Below are 25,802 nucleotides of genomic sequence, written 5' to 3'. Positions count from 1 at the left end.
CTGTTGCATTAGTAATCTGGGTGATAATTTTTTATCCTATCATGTGAATTGTGGCCAGAGCATAACTCTATACTTATAATGACGTTGCCTTCAAAAAGTTCTTATTGTTGTCAACCACCAGTGTGTCCTGGAGGGGGAAAGAAGAATTATCATTGGTGCAGATTAATAATGAGTTGAATGGATTTTTGCTGTTGACTTTTAAAAGCCCTATTAGTAATTTAAATCCGGAGTATTTTTATTCAGTCCATCCTATTCAGATTTTCTTAAGGCTTCTACTTCTTTAGCTGATGAATCTTTAGCTTATTGGGAAAAGAAAAAGAATCTAATTCGGATTCCTAGATTCTTGAACTTATAATAACTATGCAGACATGGATTTGGACTGACTCCACCAAACAGGGCAATCACAAGTAAATACAAGTTACTGAGTGGCCTGTGTTGCTTCCTAATCCTCCCAAGATCTTAGCTTCAACCCCTTGAAATATAAAAACTGGTACTTAATATCTCTAGCTGGAAAATAATGAACCATTACCTGTGAGGCAAGGAGAATTTGCTCTGATTTCTGTAAACTGTGTTATATAAGACAGTGGTCCCCAACCTTTTTGGCACCAAGGACTGGTTTCATGGAAGGCAATTTTTCCAAGGGCAAGGGGATAGTTTCGAGATGAAACTGTTCTACCTCAGATCATCAGGCATTAGATTGTCATAAGGAGCACATAACCTAGATCCCTTGCATGCACAGTTCACAGTAGGGTTTGTGCTCCTATGAGAATCTAGTGCTGCGGCTGATCTGACAGGGGGCGGAGCTCAGGCATTATAATGGTGGCTCACCCACCACTCAGCCACCACTCACCTCTTGCTGTGTGGCCCAGTTCCTAACAGGCCACGGACTGGTACCAGTCCATGACCCAGGGGTTGGGGACCCCTGATATAAGGAGCAGTTAAAGACATTGGGAATATTTAGTACAGAGAAAATAAGTCTCAGCTAGGACTCAATATTTGAAGACCTGTTATAAAGAAGATGGTATCAGCGTACCTACTCTATAAGGCTATAGGAGTTAAGACCAATTGGAGGAACTTAAGTAGAGACAGGTTTACTTTATCCTAAGAAAGACCTTCTAACAGTCTGAAGTCAGCAAGGCTATCTCACATCTAGAGTTCTGCTTTGTTGCAGTTTTGCAATATTCTCTGGAAGGGACTTTATCTTCCTTAATATAGTACCACAAACACAGTTGAGTATTCTAAAAAGTAAATCTTGAATTATGTTGAGCTGACTAAGACATTCTGATTTGAAGGTTTATGTGAATAGACTGCTGCGTTCGACTTCAGAAAAACAAAGTGTCTTCACGAGATAAAACAAAGATAAGATGCTGAGCTAATAATGGCATCATAATGACAGTAAGAGATAATACTTATGGAATGCTTAGTATGTGCCAGACACTCTGTTAAGCACATAACCATGGGCATGTTATTTAATCCTTTTAACAACCCTGTGGAGTATATACTGTGATCTTTCCCTATTTTACAGCGGAAACAGCTCAGAGAAGTTAAATATATTTAAACAGATATTTAAATAGCTTGGCCCTTCTTGAAGGTTTTGGGGGTTTTCCCCCTTAAAGTGCCTGTCATCCCATGTGCAATTGCCCATTAGCCACAAGCATTTTTAAAATTTCTCTGATTGTATTCAGCAACCCAAGTATCTTTGTCAAAAAGATACTTACTCCATAGGAATGTTTTTCTTTTTCTATTTATTACGGTACCTTTACTTACATCAATTGTCAGATTGGTGACCAGTTAACTGGCTGTAGTTCTGAGATGGTGCTGTTCGGCCAAATGTCAATCTTTAAAGGAAGTTTCTGATTTCGTTTAAATTTTTAAAGATCAGTTAGTTTATTTAAAAAGTGTGGGTATAGTTGCAGAGTGATATAGAGATTTTGCTTGGCTTAAAGTGTTTGAAGATGCGTAAATCAGCCTGGATTGAAATTGTTTTGATTACCTCTCTGTGTCTCTCCTAGACTGTAAGGCCACTTTTCTTTCCTAAACACATAGGAGACACTCAGTAAAAATTGGTATAATTAATGAGTTAATGCATGACTGAGTATGTGAATGAATGAACTGACTTCAATATCTCAAAGAATCTCTGCCTTTTGCTTGCTAATCCAATGGATGACTTATATTATAAATGAGCAAATTTCCTGCTTGTTGATTTGCTTAGTCCCTAGATTTTTCTTACCACAGTGCTATTAAGACTAGGTTATGGGTTTCCTACACAATGTGGTCTAATTTGCTTCATTACATAATATACTTATAATCCCAGCCACCTGAGTTGTAGATGTGAGCTTTTGGTCACACCAGGGAGTGGTATAGCTTTGGATCTCTCATAGTTATGGCTGTCACAGAAAAGAAGGCCAGTTGGCTTTACTAATAAATTAGTAAGCTCAAGTTCATGCACAAAAAAAAGAAGACATATTATTATGGTAATAGTGAGAAATTGCTCATAAAGCTGAGTTAATTGCACTTTTGTGAAGTTCAGCATATTGAAAATGGTTTGGAACTACTTTTTGATATTTTTAGTTAATTACAGTCTGAAACAGTTTTATAACTCATTCTGATTTTAATTAAGTAGGTTTATTTACATCAGCCACTGAGAATGTATATGTAACTGGTTATTCATTTAGTGACACTGAAAAGGCATTTCCAATTTATCAGCATTTTGAGTAGAGAAACAACTCTTCATATGTTTCTTGAAGTGCTAGGGAAATGAAGATGAAGACACTTGTTTCATCGACTTTATTTCCTATAGGATTTAAATCTCAGTCTTGAATTACTTAATCAGCCCGTTCAAATACTGTTTATATGTGGTAGATTGTGAGTGACTTTGGTGTTGATGACTGTGCACCTTTCAAATTGTCTGCTCGAAGGCTGAACACAGCAACAGCCGACCTTTTTCACCTGGATGTAGAATATCACATTTGTCCAGCAATTACATTAGTAATTGTAAGAGATGCCCCAGATAGTTCCCTTTATGGTTAAGTTTTGTCTTGATTTGAAATGAAGCTCTGGTTTCTCTGTATTTATGATTCCTTCTCATTTCTCTTCCTTCTAATTTCTCCTTTTCTACTGGCATGGAGTTTTGTCTAAAAAAAATCTGGTTTTTACCCCTTTAGGGTAAAGTAGATCATGAAACTAATTCCATGATAGTTAGATAGCTTCAATACTTAGTTGTGATTTTAGTAAGTACAAAACCATATCCCTTGACAGTTAGAAGGGAAATGTGCAGAAACACTGTAAACATTACCCAGAAACTTGGTTCAGGCCATCAAGCACAACCCAACTTTCTCCATTAGGCATTTTAGAAGATGCTGTTGCCTGTGTCTTCAGAGTTTACCTGAATTAAGGGAATGTATCATAGAGACACATGAACATGAGCTTTGGAAACTTAAAAGTACACATGCTGTGGAAGTATGGCCTGATCCCTTTAACCAGAATTTACATCCCAAACTGACTGAGCATGAGACACTACCATCATCTGAAACCCTCTCATTAAAATTTAATCTGGTTTTTCTCTTTCTCTTTTACTCCCACGGTGACTCAGCATACAGTCAGGGTTTCTTGACTGGGCATCACAGTAGATTTACTTTAAAAATACCTCTGTAAAAGGCCACAGGCCTTCTGAATGGGTCATTGAATCCAACCACATAGATCACTTGATAGATTGCTCAGTGTACTCATACGTGGTTGTTTTAACTATCCTCTTTGTTCTTCCTCTCCCTCCTTTCTGGGAGGTTCTGGGGGTAAGACTGCAGCCCTCCAGGAATAGGGACCCTGGCCAGGGCCCACCCGGTGTAGCATTTACCATAGCACTCCATGTAGAAAGCTGTTTTGGTATGTCTGGCGTCTTCATGAGATTGCAAACTGGAGCACAGAAACCAGTCCTTACTCAGTGCTGTTCATTCAGCAGATGTAGATCCTGTACCTCCAGGGTGCCAAGCACCAAAGTAGGCACTGGGAATGCAAGGACAATTGTTAGGATGTGGTCCCTGCTCTCAAAGAAACTGTGTTTATGAGGAAAGAAACAAATGTGACAAGCCTGCTAGCTACATTGCAAGTGTTTAATAAGGACCAGCTCAATAAAACCCTATGACAGAAACTATTAGCATTTCCTTTTTGTCAGTGGAAAAACTGAGGCTTTACAAAATTATTTAACTTGTACACAGACTGTAACAAGGTCGTTTGAACACAGGCACTTCAACTTTAGAGTTTGAACTCTTAGCCAGTATACTAGATAGCGTAGAGGTGGTAATAAATTAATGTATTATAAAATCACAAGGAAGGAAAGACCTAATCTCTTTCCTTGAGGGACAAGTTGAAGTTACCAGAAAGTTTTTACAGAATTACATATAGGATTGTACCAGGCAAAGAGAAGGAGGGAGAGTCTAGGAAACAGGAAATGGCTTGAGGAAAGCACAGAGATGGGAAAGCCGGGCCTGAGATTTAGCAGTTTAGGACCAGGCTGAAGGATGGGGTGTGGGATTTGTGGAAAGTGAAGTAGACTAGTTAGGCAGAAGTTATGGATGAGTTAAAAAAAAATTGAACTCTGTCCTAAAATAATATAGCAAGCGTTTCAACAATTTTAATCAGAGGAAGCCTAATTAGATTTTTTTTAATTCTGATGACCTATAGAAAAAAATTGATCAGCCAGAACTGATAAGATTGGTAACTTCTTCAAGGAAAAGCAACCAGTGTTAGAGGAACCCTAGATTTCTGACTTGAGTGACATTGTTGTCCTAGAAGCATTATGATTTCATTATAACCCTTTTAAAAAATAATCTTCCAACATGTATCAGGAGTCTTAAAAATGTTTATACTTTTATGCTAGTAATTTCATGTCTGGGAATTGGCTTAAGCAAATAATACAAATGCAAGATATAGGCCTTTTGACCAGCATTTATGATATTAGTTCAGAGTGCTTAAAACATATTGGTGAAATTGAATAAAGAAATAAATGATTGACTGGTTGGTAGAAAATAGTGGAAACATTGGAAACAGTACACTTAAATTTAATGTTAATGTACATTTACTAGGTGGTTATCATGAATCCAGTTGTGGTTCTGAAAATATATAATTACATGTAAAAATCTAACTTAAAAAAACAGAATAGGAAAATATACTTAGACCTATGTTTAAATAAGCTTGAAGAAATACATCAAATCATAATGGTGGGCCAAGTGCAGTGGCTCACACCTGTAATCCCAGCACTTTGGGAGGCCAAGGCAGGCAGATCACTTGAGCCCAGCCTGGGCAACATGGCAAAACCCTCTCTACATAAAATACAAAAATTAGCTGGGCACAGTGGCGTGTGCCTGTAGTCCCAGCTACTCAGGAGGCTGAGGTGGGAGAATCTCAGGCCACTGCACTCCAGCCTAGGTGACAGAGGGAGATCCTGTGTCAAACAAACAAAAAAAAATTATAATGGGGGGGATTGTCCTTCTATTCTCTATTTCTTCAATATTCAATATACTTAGTTCATTTTCATGATGGAAAGAGATTAAAAACTTTGAGACTGTTCATTTTGGACTTATGTTAGAAATATCTGAAACATCAAAATGACAATAAACAGTAAACAGTTGGAAATAGACTTGGAATTAAACTCTGGGTTTATACACTGGAGATACTCAGTAAATGTTAACCGAATTGAAGTTCTATCCATTTTCCTTCCCCTTGGGTCAGGATCCCAGAATCCTAATGAAATGTATTAGAATATTAGAATTTTTACCATTATTTGAATATATTATTGGGTAACAAAAATTTCTTCCCTAACACAGAAGAAACATTGATTGCTTTTCTTAATACTTATATTACTTTTCTTATGTGGCAATTCTTGTTCAAGGGCCAAGGTTCTGCTGTCACTGCTTGTAAATATTTTAAGTTATTATCTTTTTTTTTTTTTTTTGAGAGTGGGTCTCACTCTGCCACCCAGGCTGGAGTGTATGCTCACAGCTCACTGCAGCCTCAAACTCTTAGGTTCAAGAGGTCCTCCCACCTCAGCCTCTCATAGCTGGGACCACAGGTGTGCACCGCCATGCCCAGCTAATTTTTGTATTTTTTCTAGAGATGGAGTTTCCCCGTATTCCCCAGGCTGGTCTCAAACTCCTAGGCTCAGACAATCTGCCCACCTCGGCCTCCCAAAGTGCTGGGATTACAGGCATGAGCCACTACACCCGGTCTGCTTTCAAATTTTTAATGAAATAGAATCCATAGGTGTATTTAACCTATTAAATATTTTTTTTTCTAATAGAGACAAGGTTTCACTATGTTGCCCAGGCTGGTGTTAAACTCCTGAGCTCAAGTAATCTTCCTGCCTCAGCCTCCCAAAGTGCTAGGATTATAGGTGTGAGCTACCACACCTGGCCTCACTTATTGAATTCTGATGGACTTTTAACAACCCAGATATTTTCTAATTAAAGGATTTCAGTTCATTAGCCTAGTAATGTCGTATGCTAACTGGGCCACACCAGGTGCATTTTGGTTTAAAGATTGCTTCTTTGGGATTCCAGAGTAGCATTTTGAAGAAACAATTGTTTCTCATTGTTACTGTAATAAACTGGAAACATATTTAAAGTGGGGGTAACATGAGGTGCTCCCTCCACTGTTGCCATACCATGAGGACAGGAACCATGTCCCCAAGATTCAGACTAGGACTTGATGTTTTATCCAGCCCAAGTATCTGTGAATACAAGGATGTGTGAATTCATGTTTCACAAATTAGTCACATAAACTAGTGCTTCTCAGAGCATAGTTTAGTTCCTTAGCAATCTTTGCAGACTAGTGGTGGGAAGAAAATCATTAATTTCTACGTTATTTACTAGACAATGGAGGGTTTGGACTGTCATTCAAAGTGAACAAACAGGCAGAAACTTTGGTGCTGTGTCATGAGGACATCCAAGGGTCTACCTGCTGAAAGGAACTCCACACCAACTTTTCACAAAATCTAAAATTCCCACTAGAGCCTGCTCCTCAAGGGCCTCTTTCATCAGTTACATATACCTTATTATGGGGACTTGAGGAATTATCCATTTCTTAAGAGATGTTTCATTAATTCATTCAATAGCACTGGTAGTAGGACTCCCTGAGAAAATGTAACATAGGAAGATAGGTTTAATATACACACATGGCAAGGGAATATGGATATAAGAAAAGCTGGAGCATAATCCTTAAGGACCCTTTGGAATCCAGGGTCACCTGAAGGAATCTAAAGGCCAGGGCAGTGGGGAGGGACATCAAAGTCAACCCAAGCCTCTCCTACAGGGAAGCCAATAGAATCAATGTCAAAAGAGACCACATGTGATGTGGCCTTTTCACTCAAGGGAGTTGCCATGACGAACAGTGTCTGGAAAAATAAATAATGATAATTATGGTGTATTCACTGTGTGTTAGGAACCATTCTAAATAATATGCATAAATCATCTTATTAACACTTACAAGAACCTCGTAAGTACAATGCCTATATTCATTTTACAGGTCAGGAAACTGAGGCATAGGCAGATCCAAAGTCATGGAGACTTCACATTAGGCATTCTGACTCTGTAGTCCTTAGACCTTGCTTTTAAGCATTATATTATACTGCCTGCAGGCAAACTTTATGTATTTCAGGGCCTCTGGGGAATGACAAAAGAAAAATGTAAGTGTATGTCTGACAGAGCACAGTCTGTCTGTGATGCCAGATTTCTTCTACCTCATTATCTAAAGTCTTAGAAAATATGGAACATACTATGAATTGTCAGCACATGGACACACAGAAGGGAATAACACACACTGGGGCCTACTGGAGGATGGAGGCTGGGAGGAGGGAGAAGATCAGGCAAAATAACTATTGCGTATTAGGCTTGATACCTGGGTGGCAAAATAATTGTTACAACAAACCCCCATGACACAAGTTTACCTATACTACAAATCTGTACATGTACCCCTGAACTTAAAATAAAAGTTAAATAAAAGAAAAAATCATCTTGTCCTAAGATATTTGGCCTAAGATAGCTTTGAGGACCCTTATAACCACAAACCTAAATCTTTTATCTGACCCAGAATATTTTCTTGGGTTAAGGTTTCTTGAACATAAGGGATTTTTTTGTTGTTATTGTTCTGAAGTCTTAGCCAAGAAATATTTTCTTCTTTTCTTTTTCTTTTTTGAGACAGAGTCTCACTCTGTCACCCAGGCTGGAGTGCAGTGGTGTGATCTCGGCTCACTGCAACCTCTGCCTTCTGGGTTCATGCAGTTCTCATGCCTCAGCTTCCTGAGTAGCTGGAATTACAGGTGTGTGCCACCACACCTGGCTAATTTTTGTATGTTCAATAGAGATGGGGTTTCACCATGTTGTCCAAGCTGGTCTTGAACTCCTGGCCTCAAGTGATCTGCCTGTCTTGGCCTCCCAAAGTCCTGGGATTACAGGCATGAGCCAATGTGACCGGCCATCTTTTCTTTTTAGACTTGCTACCTGAAACGTGGGTAGCTGAGCAGAGTTACTTGGTGGCCTTTCATCCCATTAGAGAGTTCTAAATTGTTGGCCCAGACCCTTGAATGAAATCTGATATTAAAATAACACCAAACTGAAGTCATAGGAGATTTGTAGTATAACGTATACCCTCTCGATAATCAAGACATAGGAAAAATAAAATGACTTTCAACTGACTTCATTTTTTTACTTGTGACTTTCCTTTCACTCTTGAGTGATTTGTAACCCACATCTTCACATATCAGGGACACTGCAAGACATAAAATCCCTAACTCTAATTTGGGATTTTAGAAGCTGCAGAGCTTAGTAAATAGCAGCACTCTCTTAGATACTCCCGGGAAATTCGGTGAAAAATACTGCTAATGAATTTAAATTTCTCAAAGTTCAGGTACTGCTTTGATGCCATCTTCCCACACTATTTTATCTTCCATGAGTCTTCAGTCCATTATATTTGTCTGGCTTTGGTTGAGGCCTGACCCAATGACCTCATGTTTACAGATGGACTTGGGCCAGGACCAGGACCCTCTTTAAATTCTGTATTCTTGGTGCCCACTTGCCCAAGCACCACACAGGACACCGAGGGGTTGCAGAACTGATTAAGATATGGCCCTTATCCCTAATACTGATAGTCCAGTGAGAGGTGGATGTTGTTATTGTTGCGAACTGTAGATTAAGCTATGCTACACTTTTTTTTTCCATTTTCTGTAGCTGACTATGTAATGAACTCAAAATGAGAAAAAAAAGATCATTTGGGTATATGTTTTCTTTAAAATAACTTACAGCTTTTGCTGAAAGTAATATTCAAATACTTCTCTATCAAACTCTCAGAATTAGCCTGGGGAAGGTTATTTTAAATGCTGTTTTTTACCAGCTGGGTAAAAGAATGATACTCTCCACTTTTTTGTCTTCATTGAAAATAATATTAAATGCAGGGGTAAAAGTTTATGGACCTTGAGTGGACTTACCATTTTACTGCTTTGAAAGTGCTTTCTTGCCAGGCTCAGTGGCTTACATCTGTAATCCCAGCACTTTAGGAGACTGAGGCAGGCAGATTACTGAGTTTGAGACCAGTCTGGGCAATATGGTGAAACCCCATCTCTACAAAAAATATAAAAACTAGTTGGGCTTGGTTGCATGCCCCTGTAGTCTCAGCTATTCGGGAGGCTGAGGTGGGAGGATTGCTTGAACCCAGGGGTTCAAGGTTGCAGTGAGCTGTGAGCATGCCACTGCACTGCAGCCTGGGTGACAGAGTGAGACCCTGTCTCCAAAAACAAAAAAGTGCTTTCTTAAAATTAAACTTGTAGTCAGTCACATTGTAACTTTGGACAGAGGGAGTTAATTTCCTCTTTGGTTTCTAAGTTAGCTTTTTGGGAATCACACTGTAAACTTTGATGATCTAGTTTATCTTTAATGGTCCTTAGTTCTGCAACTCAACTTTTAAGCAAGCATGATGCTTCAACCTGCTTACTTTTTCTCTCTTTTTGGTAAAGTCTGTCTGGATGGCGGGGGAGCCATTCAACCAAGGTTGTCACTTGTTTGCTCTGTTGATCCTATGGGGACCATCTGTATACAATGTCTAGAGTTTACAAAGGGCCATTCCGTTGAAGATGTTTATTACAGAGCCTTGCTGTCTTTCTGTAGTGTTGGATACATTCCTCTATTTTCAGTCAGTGGACTTTTTAAGATATAAATAATTTTTAAATATTCTTTTTTATTTTCTTTTTAATTACAGAGCAAAGAGATTGCATTTCAACTTCATGAGGATTTAATGAAGGTTCTTAATGAGCTTTATACGGTAAGTACATAATCTTTCTTCTTTTCTAGAATCCTTGGGTTAGAATTCTGGTTTGTAAAAACACTGCTCATTGTAGTATTCATTCCGAGCCGAAGTGACAATGGATCTTCATCTGCTTGAAATACAGGAACAAGTGGATAGGTGTACACAGCTACATTCCTTTGCCACTCCATCCCAATTTGGAGAAACTGTATTCAGATGAATTATCTATCTACCTATCTGTCTGCATACACACGTATATACACAATTAGCACACTTTAAGAAACTAAAGTATAGATGTCTCCATAAGAAACATTTTTAACTGATTTGTATGTAATCTCTACATATATGGAATTCGAGAATATTTTGTTTAAAATTGATGCCATTGTGGCCAGGCATGGTGTAACCGCAACACTTTGGGAGGCCAAGGCAGGTGGATCACTTGCGGTCAGGAGTTTGAGACCAGCCTGGCCAATGTGATGAAACCCCGTCTCTATTAAAAATGTAAACGTTAGCTGGGCATGGTGGGATGCGCCTGTAATCCCAGCTCTTTGGGAGGCTGAGGTGGGAGGATCACTTGAACCCGGGAGGCAGAGGTTGTGGTGAGCCAAGATCACACCACTGCACTCCAGCTTGGGCAACAACAACAAAAAAATGTTGCCGTTATGAAACTTGAGCAATTTAGGTTGCGTTATTCTGGTACTTTCTTTTTTTTCCACATTTTAGTTCAATTAATTGTTTTGTTAATGACATATTAAAACTACTTTTGAAGGATATCTTTTTTTTTTTTGCAATAATTTGCTTTTGTGACTTACATATTATTTAGGGTACTTCATGTAATCATTAAAAGTTAAATAATTTAAAACTACTAAAAATAACACCTAATGATGTTGCAAGTTGGAATTGGTAATATACTTATGTAAATATTTTTTCACACTTAATGATCATGTTATTAAATACAAATTTCTTTTGGGGGATATTTTATTTTAAGAGAATAAAATAACAAATGAGTAATATTAATTTATATTAATGAAAGATATTTGGATTTTTATTGTACAAGATTATTTTGTTTGTTTGTTTGTTTGTTTGTTTTTGAGGAGTCTCGCTCTGTCACCCAGACTGGAGTGCAGTGGCACAATCTCGGTCACTGCAACCTCTGCCTCCCGGGTTCGAGCAATTCTCCTGCCTCAGCCTCCAGAGTAGCTGGGATTACAGGCATGCCCGGCAAATTTTTTTGTATTTTTAGTAGAGACGGGGTTTTGCCATGTTGGCCAGGCTGGTCTCAAGCTCCTGGCCTCATGTGATCCGCCCACCTCAGCCTCCCAAAGTGTTGGGATTACAGGCATGAGCCACCAAGCCTGGCCTGAATTGTTTTTTTATAGGCAAACTAAACCTGAAACTCGAAAGCACGTTTCTTGATTTACCAATTCCATTTGTTCCTAAAAAGGCACGTGTGTAAAATACAGTTTTGTAAATTAAATTTTTAATGCTCCTTTGATACTTACTAATTAAAGAAACTTACAAATTAAACTTTTATAAAATGATTCTTTATAAAATGAACTTTCTAGTTTTTTTCTGTGTGTGATAACTCTATTTTTATAAAGCACATTTACTGCATCTGTGCATATAAATTGAATTGACAGTTTCTAGATGTTAGTTCCTCCTTCAGAAACTTTCCATTCTCCGTGCAACCTACAAAAGCCTCAGGTTAAGAGATTAGATCTATATACCAAATGCTTAATGAAACTGATTTTTATGTGATAAAGGCCAATTTCTACCTCCTGCCTTATGTGATTTGTTAGTTTCTGATACCCTAAGGTATCAACCATTTCTAGAAGCCCAGTAATTTAAAAGTAAAATGACCTTTGTATACCTGAGACTTCCAAAGAGGAATAAGCAGAAATTCTGTGTTGTCTTCCATTGAACTCTTTTAAGATGAGGACGTTGTGGCACTTTCCTTGAGGTTCCTTTTGCTTAGACATTGTTTTACCTAGAAATAGAAATCAGTCCCTAATACCTTAAAAAAATAAGTCTGCTGGTTGTCATGTCATGATAGGTTAGAGCCTGTTGATTATGGTCTGAAAATAGTAGTAGTAGTAAAGACAACAGTGGCAAAGATGAACTTCACCACTGAATACAAGAAAAGTCAATAGAGTGTCCTGAAAATTTTATCTCAGTGAGGGATATGTATAATGAAATTTCTCCTAGATCCAGCCTATCGATTGCACCTAGACATTTTGCAGACTCTGTAGTGTTCAAGTAAGTAAGCTGACACCTCAGAACTCTTATCAATATCAGCCCGAAAGCCGAAAGAGCCAGGTTCTACCAAAGGCCACCAGGGTTGGAGTGACCCTATCACAGTCATTTAACCTCTCCGAATTGGTTGAGGAATTAAGGGATAGGGCAGACAAGTAATGAGGTTTTAATTATGTCATCTGTAGATCACTGCTCCTGCGGAAAAAATTTAATCAGAGAGCATACTCAGCAAGGCCAGAGGTCATGTTCTGTGGCGAGAGAACTTCATATCACTCATGCACACACACACACCCTCTCCCTTTTTATTCTAAAAGGAGATGCTGTTTGGTCTCTCTTGCACTTTATCTTCAGATACACAAACTCTGTCTTGTTCAAATCAAATCTATCCATTATATTAATATTCAGTTTAAATCAGGAAAGAGGCGAGATGAGGTGTATTTGAACAGTGGAACAATATTTGGAGGAATGTAGTTTAGGTTCCCCATTCAACCACTCACTGGTATTTTGGTCATGAACAAATAACCTAGTTGCATCGTGCATAGAATTTTGTACAATTGATGATGTAATAGTGATTGTTGAAGTAACAGGTATAAAATACATAGCCTCAGGGAATTGAGGATGCTTTTTAATTGTCTTTTCTGGCAAATATTCACTCCTCACTTGCTCTCAACCCTTGACACTCCTTGGGAGTTGAAAGTGAGCAGTTGAGAAGTACACTAACTTCCATGTGCCAGTGGAGTACTTAATTTTAAATTACAGTCAACCTTAGTGGTGGGTGACAGCCTTATGTTTGGACTTCCTTACCCCAGAATATTGCTCCCACAGCAATTGTTGATTTTTTCAAACATTTTATCAGAAGGCTTTGTCTCAAATAAAATATATATGCCCAGGAAGGAGAATAGAGAGAGATGCCCTATGGTCATTTATATGTTAGAGTGAACTGAGTTTTACCAGGCCAGATTGTGTAGATGATAGGGTAGATATGATATCATATGATGATATGATAGATATATAATACAATAGAGCACAGGTTGTGTGGATATGGCACGAAGCACTGGACTTACAAGCAGAAGACAGGATGGTGGCATTAGAGTGGCTACTGAAAGGAAAGGCTTTGAAGACTTGCAGCTCCTTTTCTATATTTTGGCCCAATCTTGCCTTTATTTGCCGGGGGAAAAAAAAAGGCCTCAAATGGTTTTAAACCTCTATTTGAATTGTTAGGCCACTACAAAAGACAGCCAGAGCAGTTAAGATTAGTTCAGTCTTCACTGGCTACAGTGGCTCATGCCTGTAATCCCAGCACTTTGAGAGGCCAAGGTGGGTGGATCACCTGAGGTCAGGAGTTCAAGACCAGGCTGGCCAACATGGTGAAACCTCGACTCTACTAAAAATACAAAAATCAGCTGGGCGTGGTGGCAGGTGCCTGTAATCCAAGCTACTTGGGAGGCTGAGGCAGGACAATCCCTTGAACCCAAGAGGTGGAGGTTGCAGTGAGCCGAGATTGTGCCACTGCACTCCAACTTGGGTGACAAGAGTGAGACTCCATCTCAAAAAAAGAAAAAAAAAAGAAAGAAAGAAAAGAAACATGATTAGTTCAGCCTTGAAGAACAAAGGTTCTCAAAATAATGGCATAAACCAAATAGATGTTTATATTCTCTCTCACAAAAAAAAAAAAAGACCAAAGATTGACAGTTCAGGCCTGGTATGGAGGTAACATAAAGCCTTGCAAGACTCAAGCTCCTCCTACTGCATTGTTCAGATAAACCCCATTGTAACGTTTGGCCTTAGAATTCAAGATGGTTGCTAGAACTCCAGCCATTACATCTGCATTCATGGCAACAGAATGGAAAATGGGAAGAAGGGCCTTGCCTTTTAAGGAGACTCCATAAAAGTCTCACACAAGACATTCATATACATCTCATTGGCCAGAACTTAGAACATGGTCTCACCAGGCTGCAAGGAGGTCTGGGAATTACAGTATTTTAGCTAGCCAGGTCACTGCTAACCAGTTTTTTAAAAATGGGATTCTGTTCATTTGAAAGAGAAGGGGAGTGATTTGTAGCTAACTAGCCATGCCTGCCAGAGTAGCTAAACATTTACCACATGCTGATTATGTTTGTGTTAGTTATTGTGCTAAGCATATTATTTGCATTATCTCATGTAATCCTCACAGCACCTCTATGAGGTAGTTATTCTCATCATCTTCGTTTGACAGACGAGGAAACTAAGGCTCAGAGGGACTTGCTTCAGGGTGCACAGTAAGTGATAGGGTGGGATCTCAAGTCCAGGACTGGCTGCAGAGCCTCTACCCTTTACTGTCATTTTTATCTCTATTGCTGTAGTTGTGGGTAACTATTTTCTAAATAAGATCTCTAAATGTTAATGCTTCCCCCACAATACAGAGAACATAAGCAATTTATCTTCAGCTCATTTATAGTTTTTAGAATCAATGGCATTAATGTTGCTTTAACAAAATGTAGGTGGCAAATTGAACATGTGGCTCAATGGCAACCTGTACTTCTTAGACATGTATTTAAATGATTTAACAGGTGGAATTCATTGGCTAAAAGTGAAAGGGTGAACCAGGATCCCCAGACTCCCTTTCTCAGCCTAATTTGCTAATTCTGAGTTAAACATTTGAAAGCAAGCTAAAGGATAGAATTAGCAAGTTTGGAAGTAGGGTTAAGAAACCAGGGACATCGTTGTGCTATCATGAAACAAAAGTAAGTGGACTGGCAGTCAGCAAGCTTATATTTGAATCCCAGCTTCATTAATTGTTAGTTGTGTGGCACTGGGAAATCATTTAGCTTCTCTGGGCACCTGTATTAGTCTGAGTTCTCCATAGATACAGAACCAACAGAATGGGGGTGTGTGTGTGTGTGTGTTTGTGTGTGTGTGTGTGTGCATGTGCAAAGTGATTTACTGTAACGAGTTGGCTCCCACAGTTATGGAAGATGAGAAGTGCCAAGATCTCCAGTGAGCAAGCTGGAGATCCAGCCAGGAGGGTTAATGGTATAATTCTAGTCTGAGCTCAGGCCTGAAAACCAGAAAAGCCAATGGTGTAAGTTCCAGTTCAACTCCAGGAAAAGACCAATGTTCCAGCTCAAAGACCATCACACAGAGAGAGTGAATTCTCTCTTACTCAGCCTTTTTGTTCAATGCAGGTCATCAGTGGGTTGGCTAAGACCCACCTATATTGGAGAGGGCAATCTGCTTTACCCAGCCTACTGATTCATATGTTAATCTCATCCAGAAACACTCTCACACATCCAGAATCAAGTTTGACCAAATATCTGGGCACCCCACGACCTAGTCAAGTTGACACATAAAATTAATTATTACAGTGTCTGACAAGGCACAAGGGTATAATGGGGAAGGGTCAATGCTTAAGTTACAGCTCTGTCCCTTTCTGGTGTGTGTGACTCTGTGCCTCAGTTTTCTCATCTGTAAAATAGAAATCAAAATAATACCTCTTAGAGTTGTTGAATGAATGTTCTGAAGACAAATGGAAACATTTTGCATGCTTGCTGTGCTAGGCACTGTGAGATGTACTGGTGATATAGCTGTGAATAAAAACAGACCAAGTCCTTCCTCTCAAGGCATTTACATTCCAGGGAAGAGAGAGAGGGGGGCCATAAATAAATGTATAATATGGCAGGTATAAAAGGTAAGAGGAAAAGTACAGCTGAGTTGGTACAGGTAAAGCATTCAGAACAGTGCCTGTCACACGGTAAATGTTTAAAAAACATTAGTAGTTAGTGTTAGCCTCCTCATCATCATCGCCCTCTTTATCAGTGGAATGGGGATGGCCCCAGCTTCATGTCAGCCTCACAAAGTAAATGCAGATATCAGGAATGATTTTAACAGTAATTACAGATGGTTTTTTACATATATATGAATTTTTCTTATGATGAATATGTATGTTACTTTTGTACGAAAAAAAAAAAAGGAAGGTAACTTTCCTAAGAAACTACATTGATAGTAAATGTTAACGGGGCTGTGATCGAAGAAGTGGAAAAGTGAAAGGCAAAAACAGAGAAAAATGGTGACACAGAGGTTAGAGGGAACATTCAAAACAAAATGTGCCTTCATCGGCCCAGTAAAGAGGTCATATGAAACGGGTTTAAAGTGTTAAGCCCGTCCCACTACCAAAATCTCAAAAGGTTATGCAGTATTTTAATAGAAAAACCATGATTTGCCCTTTATTACTCTTTCTTTACTTTCTCTAGGCTTTATAGCATTACACTCGGCATTTTACAAAACAAGGAGTTGACCACTCTCAGTCAGCTAATTCTAGTCAAGATTAACACAGATGTCATGATAAATCCATGTGAAATTGATTGTTAATTGTGTGTAATTGATTATCACACTCTCTATGCATCAGCAGCACACACAGCTAGCCAGAGTCAAGAGGTAATCTGTCCTCAAGTTCCATTAGATCAAGAGGAAAGGAACTGAGGAAATAAAGATTTATCCAACTCTTTACCATGAGGGCAAGCACATTATCCCATTTATTTCCCGCAGCAGCACTGTGAGGCAGGTATGCCTAATCTCAGGCTTACATGTGGGAACTGGGGCTTGGAATAGTTAGCTCAGGATCATACAGACAGTAAATGACTGATCCAAAATCTAAACCCACTTCTGTTCCCAAGGCCCATCAGTTCCTCACTGGGCAGCTGCCTTAGAGAAGGATGTGCAGAGGAGGTGGCAGGAGGAGTGGTAAACCTGAGCTAAAGAATCAGTAAAACTCTCACACTGCATTCTATGATGGATACTTGTAAAAACATGAGCTTTCTAGACTGTTATATGGGTTACAGAATGGGCAAACCCAAATGACTTTGGGTAATCGGCTTTCATTTTAGGATGTGAAGCCAGGTGTGGTGATTCATGTCCGTAATCCCAGCACTTTGAGAGGCTGAGCTGGCAGAATCAGTTGAGCCCAGTTCAAGACCAGCCTGGACAACATGGCAAAACCCTGTCTCTCCCAAAAAATTAATAAATGTAGCCGGGTGTGGTGGTGTGTGCCTGTAGTCCCAACTCCACAGGAGGCTGAGGTGGGCAAATCACCTGAGTCCAGGAGGTCAAGACTGCAATGAGCCATGATTGCGCTACTGCACTCCAGTCTGGGTGACAGAGTAAGATCCAGTCTCAAAAAAAGAAAAAGAAAAAAAAATAGGATATGTTAATTTTGGGTGCAGCCTCTCATTTAGCTTTAGTGTTATAATGTAAAACTTCCTGTTCAGTGTGCATATGAAACATAGTGGTTACTTCTAAGGATCCATGTCTTGCTCCATTCAGCTTTGTTTTCTTCCTAATGAGCGCTAACTCCAATATGCCTGTATTAGTCCGTTTTCACACTGCAGTGAAGAAATACCTGAGACTGGGTAATTTATAAAGAAAAGAGGCTTAATTGACTCAGTTCCCCATGGTTGGGAGGTCTCAGGGAACTTACAGTCATGGCAGAAGGCACCTCTTCATAGGGTATCAGGAGAGAGAATGAGTGCCAAGTGAAGGGGCAGCCCCTTATAAAACCACCAGATCTCTTGAGAACTCACTCACTATCATGAGAACAGCATGGGGGAAACCACCCCCATGATTCAATTATCTCCACCTGGTCCTGCTCTTGACACGTAGGGATTATTACAATTCAAGGTGAGATTTGGGTAGGGACACAGCCAAACCATATCAATGCCTAACAAATGTAAATGGAGGATGGAAGCTGTCCTGGTACAAACCCAGAGGTGGGCTGAGTAACTTTCACAGGAGTGGTTTAAAAAACAGAGTTGATGTGAGCACAGAATCTAGCCTGGCCTTTACGTGTCTTTGAAGCCCTTGTCTCTGTAAAACGTTTAAATAAAAAAAAAAAAGCTAATTATTTTTTAGAGGGAATGAAAAGATGCTGTTTATTATTTCAAGCCCTTCCTTGAAAACAGCCTCCGAGGACTGCGGAGGGAAACTTTGTTGGCTGGTTTTGTGAGCCTCCCACAGACCAGGAGCTAATGCATCATTCTATAAAGAAGAAACATGCCCAAGGCAAGGTTGAAAAGTCATTCCGAGAGCCCAAGATACTTGCCACCTCATATCGGAAGATTTTTCTCTGAGCCTCAAAGAGGTTTTTGACCTTGAGAAGGGAGGAGTGGGGGTTACGTATTTATTTTAGCTCAAGGGCATTTTAAGAATTTGAAATATATATTTCTGTAGTGAAAATGAAAATTCATTCCTTTGAGACAGACTACAGAGGCCTGGGTCTCAAAACAAAACACTGAACAAACGGAAATAAGGAGTAGGAATACGTAAAACGCCCCAAACTGAAAATATGTGTGGAATACCACATTCTCCATGATGCCTGCTGGAAAACTTTTTTAAAAACACTCTATTTAGGGACCTTGGGCTGACAAAGGATTTCCGTACCTCCTTCCCCGGCTTTGATTGCTAGACACTTCAGTGGAAAGAAAGAGGGATTGGGGTCACGTGACTCTCTGTGAGCAACTTCTGAATTCTTATCTTGGCCTTGACACACACTGACTTTGGAGACTAGATTAGCTCATTTAACCTGGCTTTGTTTTTCTGCCAGAATGATCGGGATTAATAAAATGACCAATTCAAGGATGTCTGAGAAGAACTGTTTGATAAGAACTTTATATGTAGACATCTTTGAGGGCATTCTGCTGATCAGTGATGCCAACTGCTTCCTACCTCCTGCTTATAGTTTCATTTTCTTTCTGATATTTAAGAATTAGTTATGATTAATGTTTATATACCACAAGTAAGGCTGTCTTTTTAAAAAAAAATGTGAGCCATATGAACCCCAATGTAATTATTTAGTTTAGAAATGAGAATGTGTTAGAAAGTATAGATTTAGTAAAAAAAAAATTCTAAAGAATATTTTATATCCAGAATCCTTCTCAATGAAGTATTTTGTCCAAATTACTATGTTCTGAAATACAGTATTATAATTTTTAAGTGATTAGAATGCTTTAATGACAGACATCTTAAGCCGTTTATAGTACTGAATATATATGATACTTGCCAAAATAAATTAGAGGCATTTTCTTGAATTTTACTGTTTGAAATTGGACCAGAAATGTTGACCAGTAGAAATGTAAAAAATCATGTAAAGGAAATCAAGCTCTAAATCAGTTGTTATCAGATGATCCAGTTCAACATATCTTAACTCACTGGCATAGTTTTCTAACTCACATGATTATGTGAATTTGATCCTACCGTAGTTTGATAGCATTTGGGGACCGAAATGGACCTTTAGAAATGTTCAAATTAAGAGCCAGGTGCAGTGGCTCATGCCTGTAAACCCAGCACTTTTGGAGGCCGAGGTGGGCAGATCACCTAAGGTGAGGAGTTCGAGACCAGCCTGGCCAACATGGTGAAACCCCGTCTCTACAAAAATTAACCAGGCGTGGTGATGCACGCCTGTAATCCCAGCTACTCGGAAGGCTGAGTCAGGAGAATCGCTTGAACCCAGGAGGAGGAGGAGGTTGTGGGGAGCAAATATCGCACTACCGCACTCCAGCCTGGGGGTCAGAGCAAGACTCCATCTCAAAAAAAAAAAAGAAATGTTCAAATTAACCTCCTCATTTTGGAAGAATATCCGGAAGACTCAGAGAGATTAAGTGATTCACTAACGTCCCAGAGCTAACTCATGGCCAGGTTGGAACTGAAACCCAGGTTTTATTTTAATTCAGATTAGCAAGTAGGTTCTTAGGAGGTGTGTGCTGCCATGCTAGGAGCTTCAGGTGAGACAGTACCAGTTCAGGAGGCTTTCAGTCTAGCAGATGTGCTAAAGTTAGGACATAGTAACAGCTAACCTTTGTGCCAGGCACTATTCTAAGCACTTTGCATAATTAGTTCTTTATATTTTCCCAACAACCATGGGAGGTAGTTGAGGCAGAGAGATGTTAAGTACCTTGCCCAAGGTCACACAGCTAGGAAGTCTCAGACAAGGCAGTCTATGCTCTTAGCCCACATGCTGTACTCCCTTTTTACTGGTGAATATAGTGTGGGTACATAACACAGACTATTATGTACCCACAGATAGATTCAGGCAGAGGGCTTTGGAGATCCAAAGACAGGGGTCCATGTTGAGGACTGAGAAAATTGCAGAGAGGAAAAGGTCTAAAAATGGACTTGAGAAGATAGCCAGGATTTCAGTAAGAGGAGAGATGAAACGGGGGAAAGGCATCTGAGGAAAAGGAGCAGTGAGAGCCGAGGCACAGAGTTGGGAAAAAGCACAAGGTACATTCATAGAATCTCGCTCTGGAGCCCTATCTAAGGAAAGAGGGAAAATCAGAAGTTGAATGATTTCGGAACAGCTACTAAAACGAGATTGCAAAGAACATAGACAGCAAAAAAAATGGTTAGACATCAAGTCAAAAGCAGTTTGCAAACTCAAAAAGCTCTCTTGCACAGATTAACAAAGGCCTCTTATTTCTCTTTTTTTTTTCTATTGTTCCAATAAAAGGAGTGAGATGTATTGAATCTGAGGCATAGAATATATGTGTCAATTTCCGAGCCACTTTTCATTAAAAGAAAAGGATTCCATAGCAGCCTTTCCATTTTAGTTGATGCTGCAATTCTAAAGGTGTGGGTCTTTAATGATTTCAAGATTCTGAAGTATCTTGGGTCCTCGGTGTAAATATTTCATGTACTAAACCTTGTAATATAGAGGTCTAATACACACATGTAATGTTGAAGCCATGTGAAACATTTCCCTGAGAACTAAATATTTAAAGTTGCAGGTGACTTTGAAATTCTAGTAAATTTGGTGGCCTTTCATTATGCATGTGCTTTCCCCTTCAACACTGCCAACTACTTGAAACTTTTCCTTTGCCACCAAAGGCTATTGCTTAGCTCCTGCTGCCACTGTGGCCCTGGTTAATATCTATTCCATGTGCAGACTCTTGGATATTTCTTTCAGTAGATTAAACTTGTATTTCAGTGCCTCTGAAGACATTGTATGAAAACCGCTTTTGAAATAAGAACTTTCTGAATGACCTTCTCTATCACCGACTTTCTCTGTTGATTTGTTGGGCATGATTAAGTCTCTTTGCAGCTCAGTTGCTTTGACCCATAAAACAAAGACGATCCCTGGGCTCTCCGGCCTCTCAGGTGTGTGAGAATAAACAAGTGAGCACTGGATAGGCTATAGCTATTGTGGGCTGAAAAGATTTTCTTAGTTTGTTCTGGCTGCTATAACAAAATACCACAAACTGGGTGGCTTATAAACAACAGAAATTTATTTTCCAGTTCTAGAGCTGGGACATCCAAGATCAAGGCAGCAGCAGATTCAGTATCTGGTGAAACCCCTTTGTGGCTCATAGACAACACCTTCTTGCTGTGCCCTCACATGGTTGAAGGAACAAGAGGTCTCTCTCACACCTCTTTTATAAGTATACTAGTTGCATTCATGAGTACTCTGCTCCCATGACTGATCACCCTGGTTATGTCCCCCCAATCCCGTCATCACCTTGGGGAGTTAGGATTTCAACATATGATGTTGTGGTGGACACAAACGTTCAGACCATAGCAGATGTGATAGAAGAGTGGGGTACTTTATTACTTGTGTTGCATTGTTGAAGCATTCACTGTATACCAGTGATCACTGCAAGGGCTTGACATGTATTCATTTATTCATTTTTTGTATTCATTTTTCCAACCTTACAGGTAATACTCTTATTCCCAGTTTAGAGGTGAGTAAACCCAGGAACATGGTATAAGGCAAAACTATTATTTGAACCCAAGCATTCTGATTCCTGGGATGAACCATTAGAGCGGTTCAGAAATGGAATGGGCTCTCTTTTAGGACAGTGCTCCTCTCTTCTTTCTGGGTCGCTGCCAGCAAGTACGGAAAGAGGATCTGTGACTTTAAGGTCTTAGAATTTGTGGAATGCAGTTACTCCCCATTTGTCCGAAATCTCAGAATTTGTGTCGTGTCTCTAAATCAGATAAATGGAAAGTACTAAAAGCATTGTTGCTTCTGCTCTGAAATTGTTATAGGATTATTTTTATTGCATCCAAGTCTTAAACACTGAATGGCTGGGGATGGGTTCTTTCTACAAATATGTAAGTCCTGAGCATGGCCGAGTAACACACAGCCCTGTGATCAGGGAGCTAGACTGGTGAGATGTGTCCATGTACAGTGTTGGGCACCAGACTAGATAGAGATCTCTATGGCTCTAGGCAAGCATGGAACCACTCAGGAGACTTCCTGAAAAAGCTGACACCTGAATTTAGTGATAAAGGATGGATGGGAAAAGCATTCCAGAAAGAGGAGAGTGTGTGAGGGAAAGCACAGATGTGTGAAACATTGCCTCTGCAGGGAACTCCATACACTCTAATATTGCAAGAGTGTTAGCAAATCATTGATGTAAAAATAAATGAAGCAGGCCGGGGGCAGTGGCTCACGCCTGTAATCCCAGCACTTTGGAAGACCAAGGCAGGCAGATCACTTGAGGTCAGGAGTTCAAGACCAGCCTGGCCAACATGATGAAACCCCGTCTCGACTAAAAATACAAAAATTAGCCAGGCATTGTGGCGCATGCCTGTAATCCCAGCTACTAGGGAGGCTGAGGCAGGAGAATCACCTGAACCCAGGAGGTGGAGGTTACAGTGAACCGAGATCTTGCCACTGCACTCCATCCTGGGCAATAGAGCAAGACTCTGTCTCAAAAAATAAATAAATAAATGAATAAATAAATAAATAAAGCATTAAACGGAGATTTCTTAAAATCCCATTTCCTTACCATTCTCTCTTTACCCCACTACAATGAATACTCGAGAGAAAAGAAAGGAAAATAATCTTTTGCTAAATTAGAATTTATTGGATAAAATAGCGTTTATTTCATGTCAAAATCTCTGATAATTGTGAAGTGGGCAGATACTGTAGTATAACACCAAATTGATAATTATGTTTATAAAAAATTATGAGCTAATGAACTAGCATAAATCAATAAAGAAGAAAACATAATTGGATTTCTAGCAATAGAACATTAAGTCAAATAAGACAAGGCCTATTTGTTGTACATAGTAGAGGGCTTGAGAAACTTTTGCTGAATATGAATGTTGATCAAGAGTTCCTTAGAGATAAACAAAACCAATAACCCCACCTATGACTCAAAGACTTTAAGTAGAACCTGCCTCCAGTAACTCCTGGAAAGAGCAAGTGCAGATTAAGATTTATAAGTACACTTTACTTTCATTACAAATAGAAACATTTTCTTTTTAATAAGCCATAAAACAATTTATCTTCTTTAGGGTAAGTTGATCCTTTTTCGTTAGTTTTATTAAAGTACCAAAATCTTATGAAACTAATTGTAATTTATGTTAACATTTAAAAATCATGGTTAAATTTAGCATTTTGGAAAAGATGACTAATGCCCTGATTTAACTGAAATGTAACCATCAAAAATAGAAGCATGTAGCATATCTGTAAGTATGTCAGCCCACACCTACCAAATAGCTCCTGGGTTTTCCTCCTTAATGAGCACTTGATGATTGATCAGTAATCAGTTTGGGAGCTAATTAAAGTCACTAGAGTAATAGATATCCCTGTATAAGGTTCATCAATTTAACAGTGTGCTAGATAGACTATAGGGGTATTGTTCATTTCTAGATGTAATTTCTCTTCAGCAAAGCAGATGAGTTATGGCCTCGGAGCCCGTGGAGAATTCCAGGAGGAATCTTATATCCCTGGCATAGCACGGTGGACTCCTTGCTGTCTCAAGTCAACAGAACCAGAAGGAGATAATTAGTATAATTTTTTATTACACTGGCTTTTTCTTTTGGTTAAAATTTATCTGCCGGCTGGGCACAGTGGCTCATGCCTGTAATCCCGGCACTTTGGGAGGCCAAGGTGGGTGGATCATTTGAGGTCAGGAGTCCAAGACCAGCCTGGCCAACATGGTGAAATCCTGTCTCTACTAAAAATACAAAAATTAGCCAGGTGTGGTGGCAGACATCTGTAATCCCAGCTACCTGAGAGGTTGAGTCAGGAGAATCACTTGAGCCTGGAAGAAGGAGGTTGCAGTGAGCCGAGATCACACCACTGCACAGAGCAAGACTCTGTCTCAAAAAAAAAAAAAAAAAATTAGCTGCCATCTACCCTGACACTGAGAAGTATGTTATATATGTTTCCCCAATAATAAATTCTTACAGAATTTAGTTATTATGAGATAAAAATTTGAAATCATGGATTCAATATCAATAGAATTTTAGAGTTAGAAAAGACCCAAGAGGGCACATAAACCAACCACCTCCTTTGTAGGAGTTACATAAACCTTGCCTTAGAGTCACACAGTCTCTGCATGGGAGACTGAAGGCTCCATCAGAAAATAAAAACTGGAATAACAGTAAGGACACTGTTTTCATATACTACTCCTAAATGTCATCCTACACTATTTCCTCTGAGCTTCATCAGATATTCTCCTTTTAAAGGATATATTAAAATTCTCTTGAAAGGAAGCCTTCTGCACCCAGAAGTTATGCGATCAATTTTTCCTTCTGTGATCACGCCTCTACTTTGTACTTTGTCTTTCATCCCACACTTTTCAAAGTACCTGAGGTATAAAGTTAGATTTGATTGTCTCCCTAATTTTGATCCTGTAGAGAGACCTCATGTTGTCATCTCTAATAGATGAGGATCAGAAAGGCTGAGTTTACAGAGTTATTTTGCAGCAAAGCCAGGACCAAAATCCAGGTTTGTTGTTCATAGACCTTTCCGTTAAAAATGCTACTCTGTAAATTTACTAGGGGCAAAATCTCAGTATGCTATGGTGTTGCAGGACTTCCTTAGTTCAACTAAAGACAGGGTTCTTTGTCCCATGGCCATGAAAATTTAGGCTCACAGACAATTTGAATGGTGAGTAAGACAGGGTTTTATTTGGTGAAAAGGAAGAAAAGGGGGAAACAGAACTCTCCCTGGGACAGTGTCCCATGCTCCAGTGCTTCTCCCACTGGAAGACTGAATCTCAGGTTCTACACAGGAAGAGGAGGGACCAGCTCCTTCCCACTGCAAAGGGCCGAAACTTCCCGAGGCTCCACCCCATGGGCAGGCCAGTTGGCGTTTCTCCAGTGACCCCCCTCCCACCTGGCTGTGTCAATGGCAGTATGAGATACTTCCATTTTTTTTTACAAATAGTTAAAAACTCTGCCTCATCAGTCAGATCTCCGGGCTGAGAGAGATCCTGAGTTTGCCCCACCGTTGTATTGCTTTGTGGGTCAGAAGAGAACTGGTTTATCCAGCAGCCAGG

The 25,802-nt window shown here is 39.5% G+C and overlaps 1 protein-coding gene across 2 annotated transcripts in view; it reads left to right on the top strand.

Annotated features, from left to right (window-relative positions):
* SRGAP1 (SLIT-ROBO Rho GTPase activating protein 1) overlaps window positions 1-25,802 on the top strand; it is a 307,235-nt gene that overhangs the window by 180,202 nt on the left and 101,231 nt on the right. For both annotated transcript variants that reach the window (XM_012510512.2, XM_003252727.4), the window contains exon 4: window positions 10,243-10,305. In XM_012510512.2, the coding sequence (XP_012365966.2) occupies window positions 10,243-10,305 (63 nt within the window). The remainder of the gene's footprint in view (window positions 1-10,242; window positions 10,306-25,802) is intronic.

This window comes from Nomascus leucogenys, chromosome 11, assembly GCF_006542625.1.
Source record: "Nomascus leucogenys isolate Asia chromosome 11, Asia_NLE_v1, whole genome shotgun sequence".
In the NCBI taxonomy this organism is placed as follows: domain Eukaryota; kingdom Metazoa; phylum Chordata; class Mammalia; order Primates; family Hylobatidae; genus Nomascus; species Nomascus leucogenys.
This window is presented reverse-complemented; position numbering and strand designations above follow the sequence as displayed.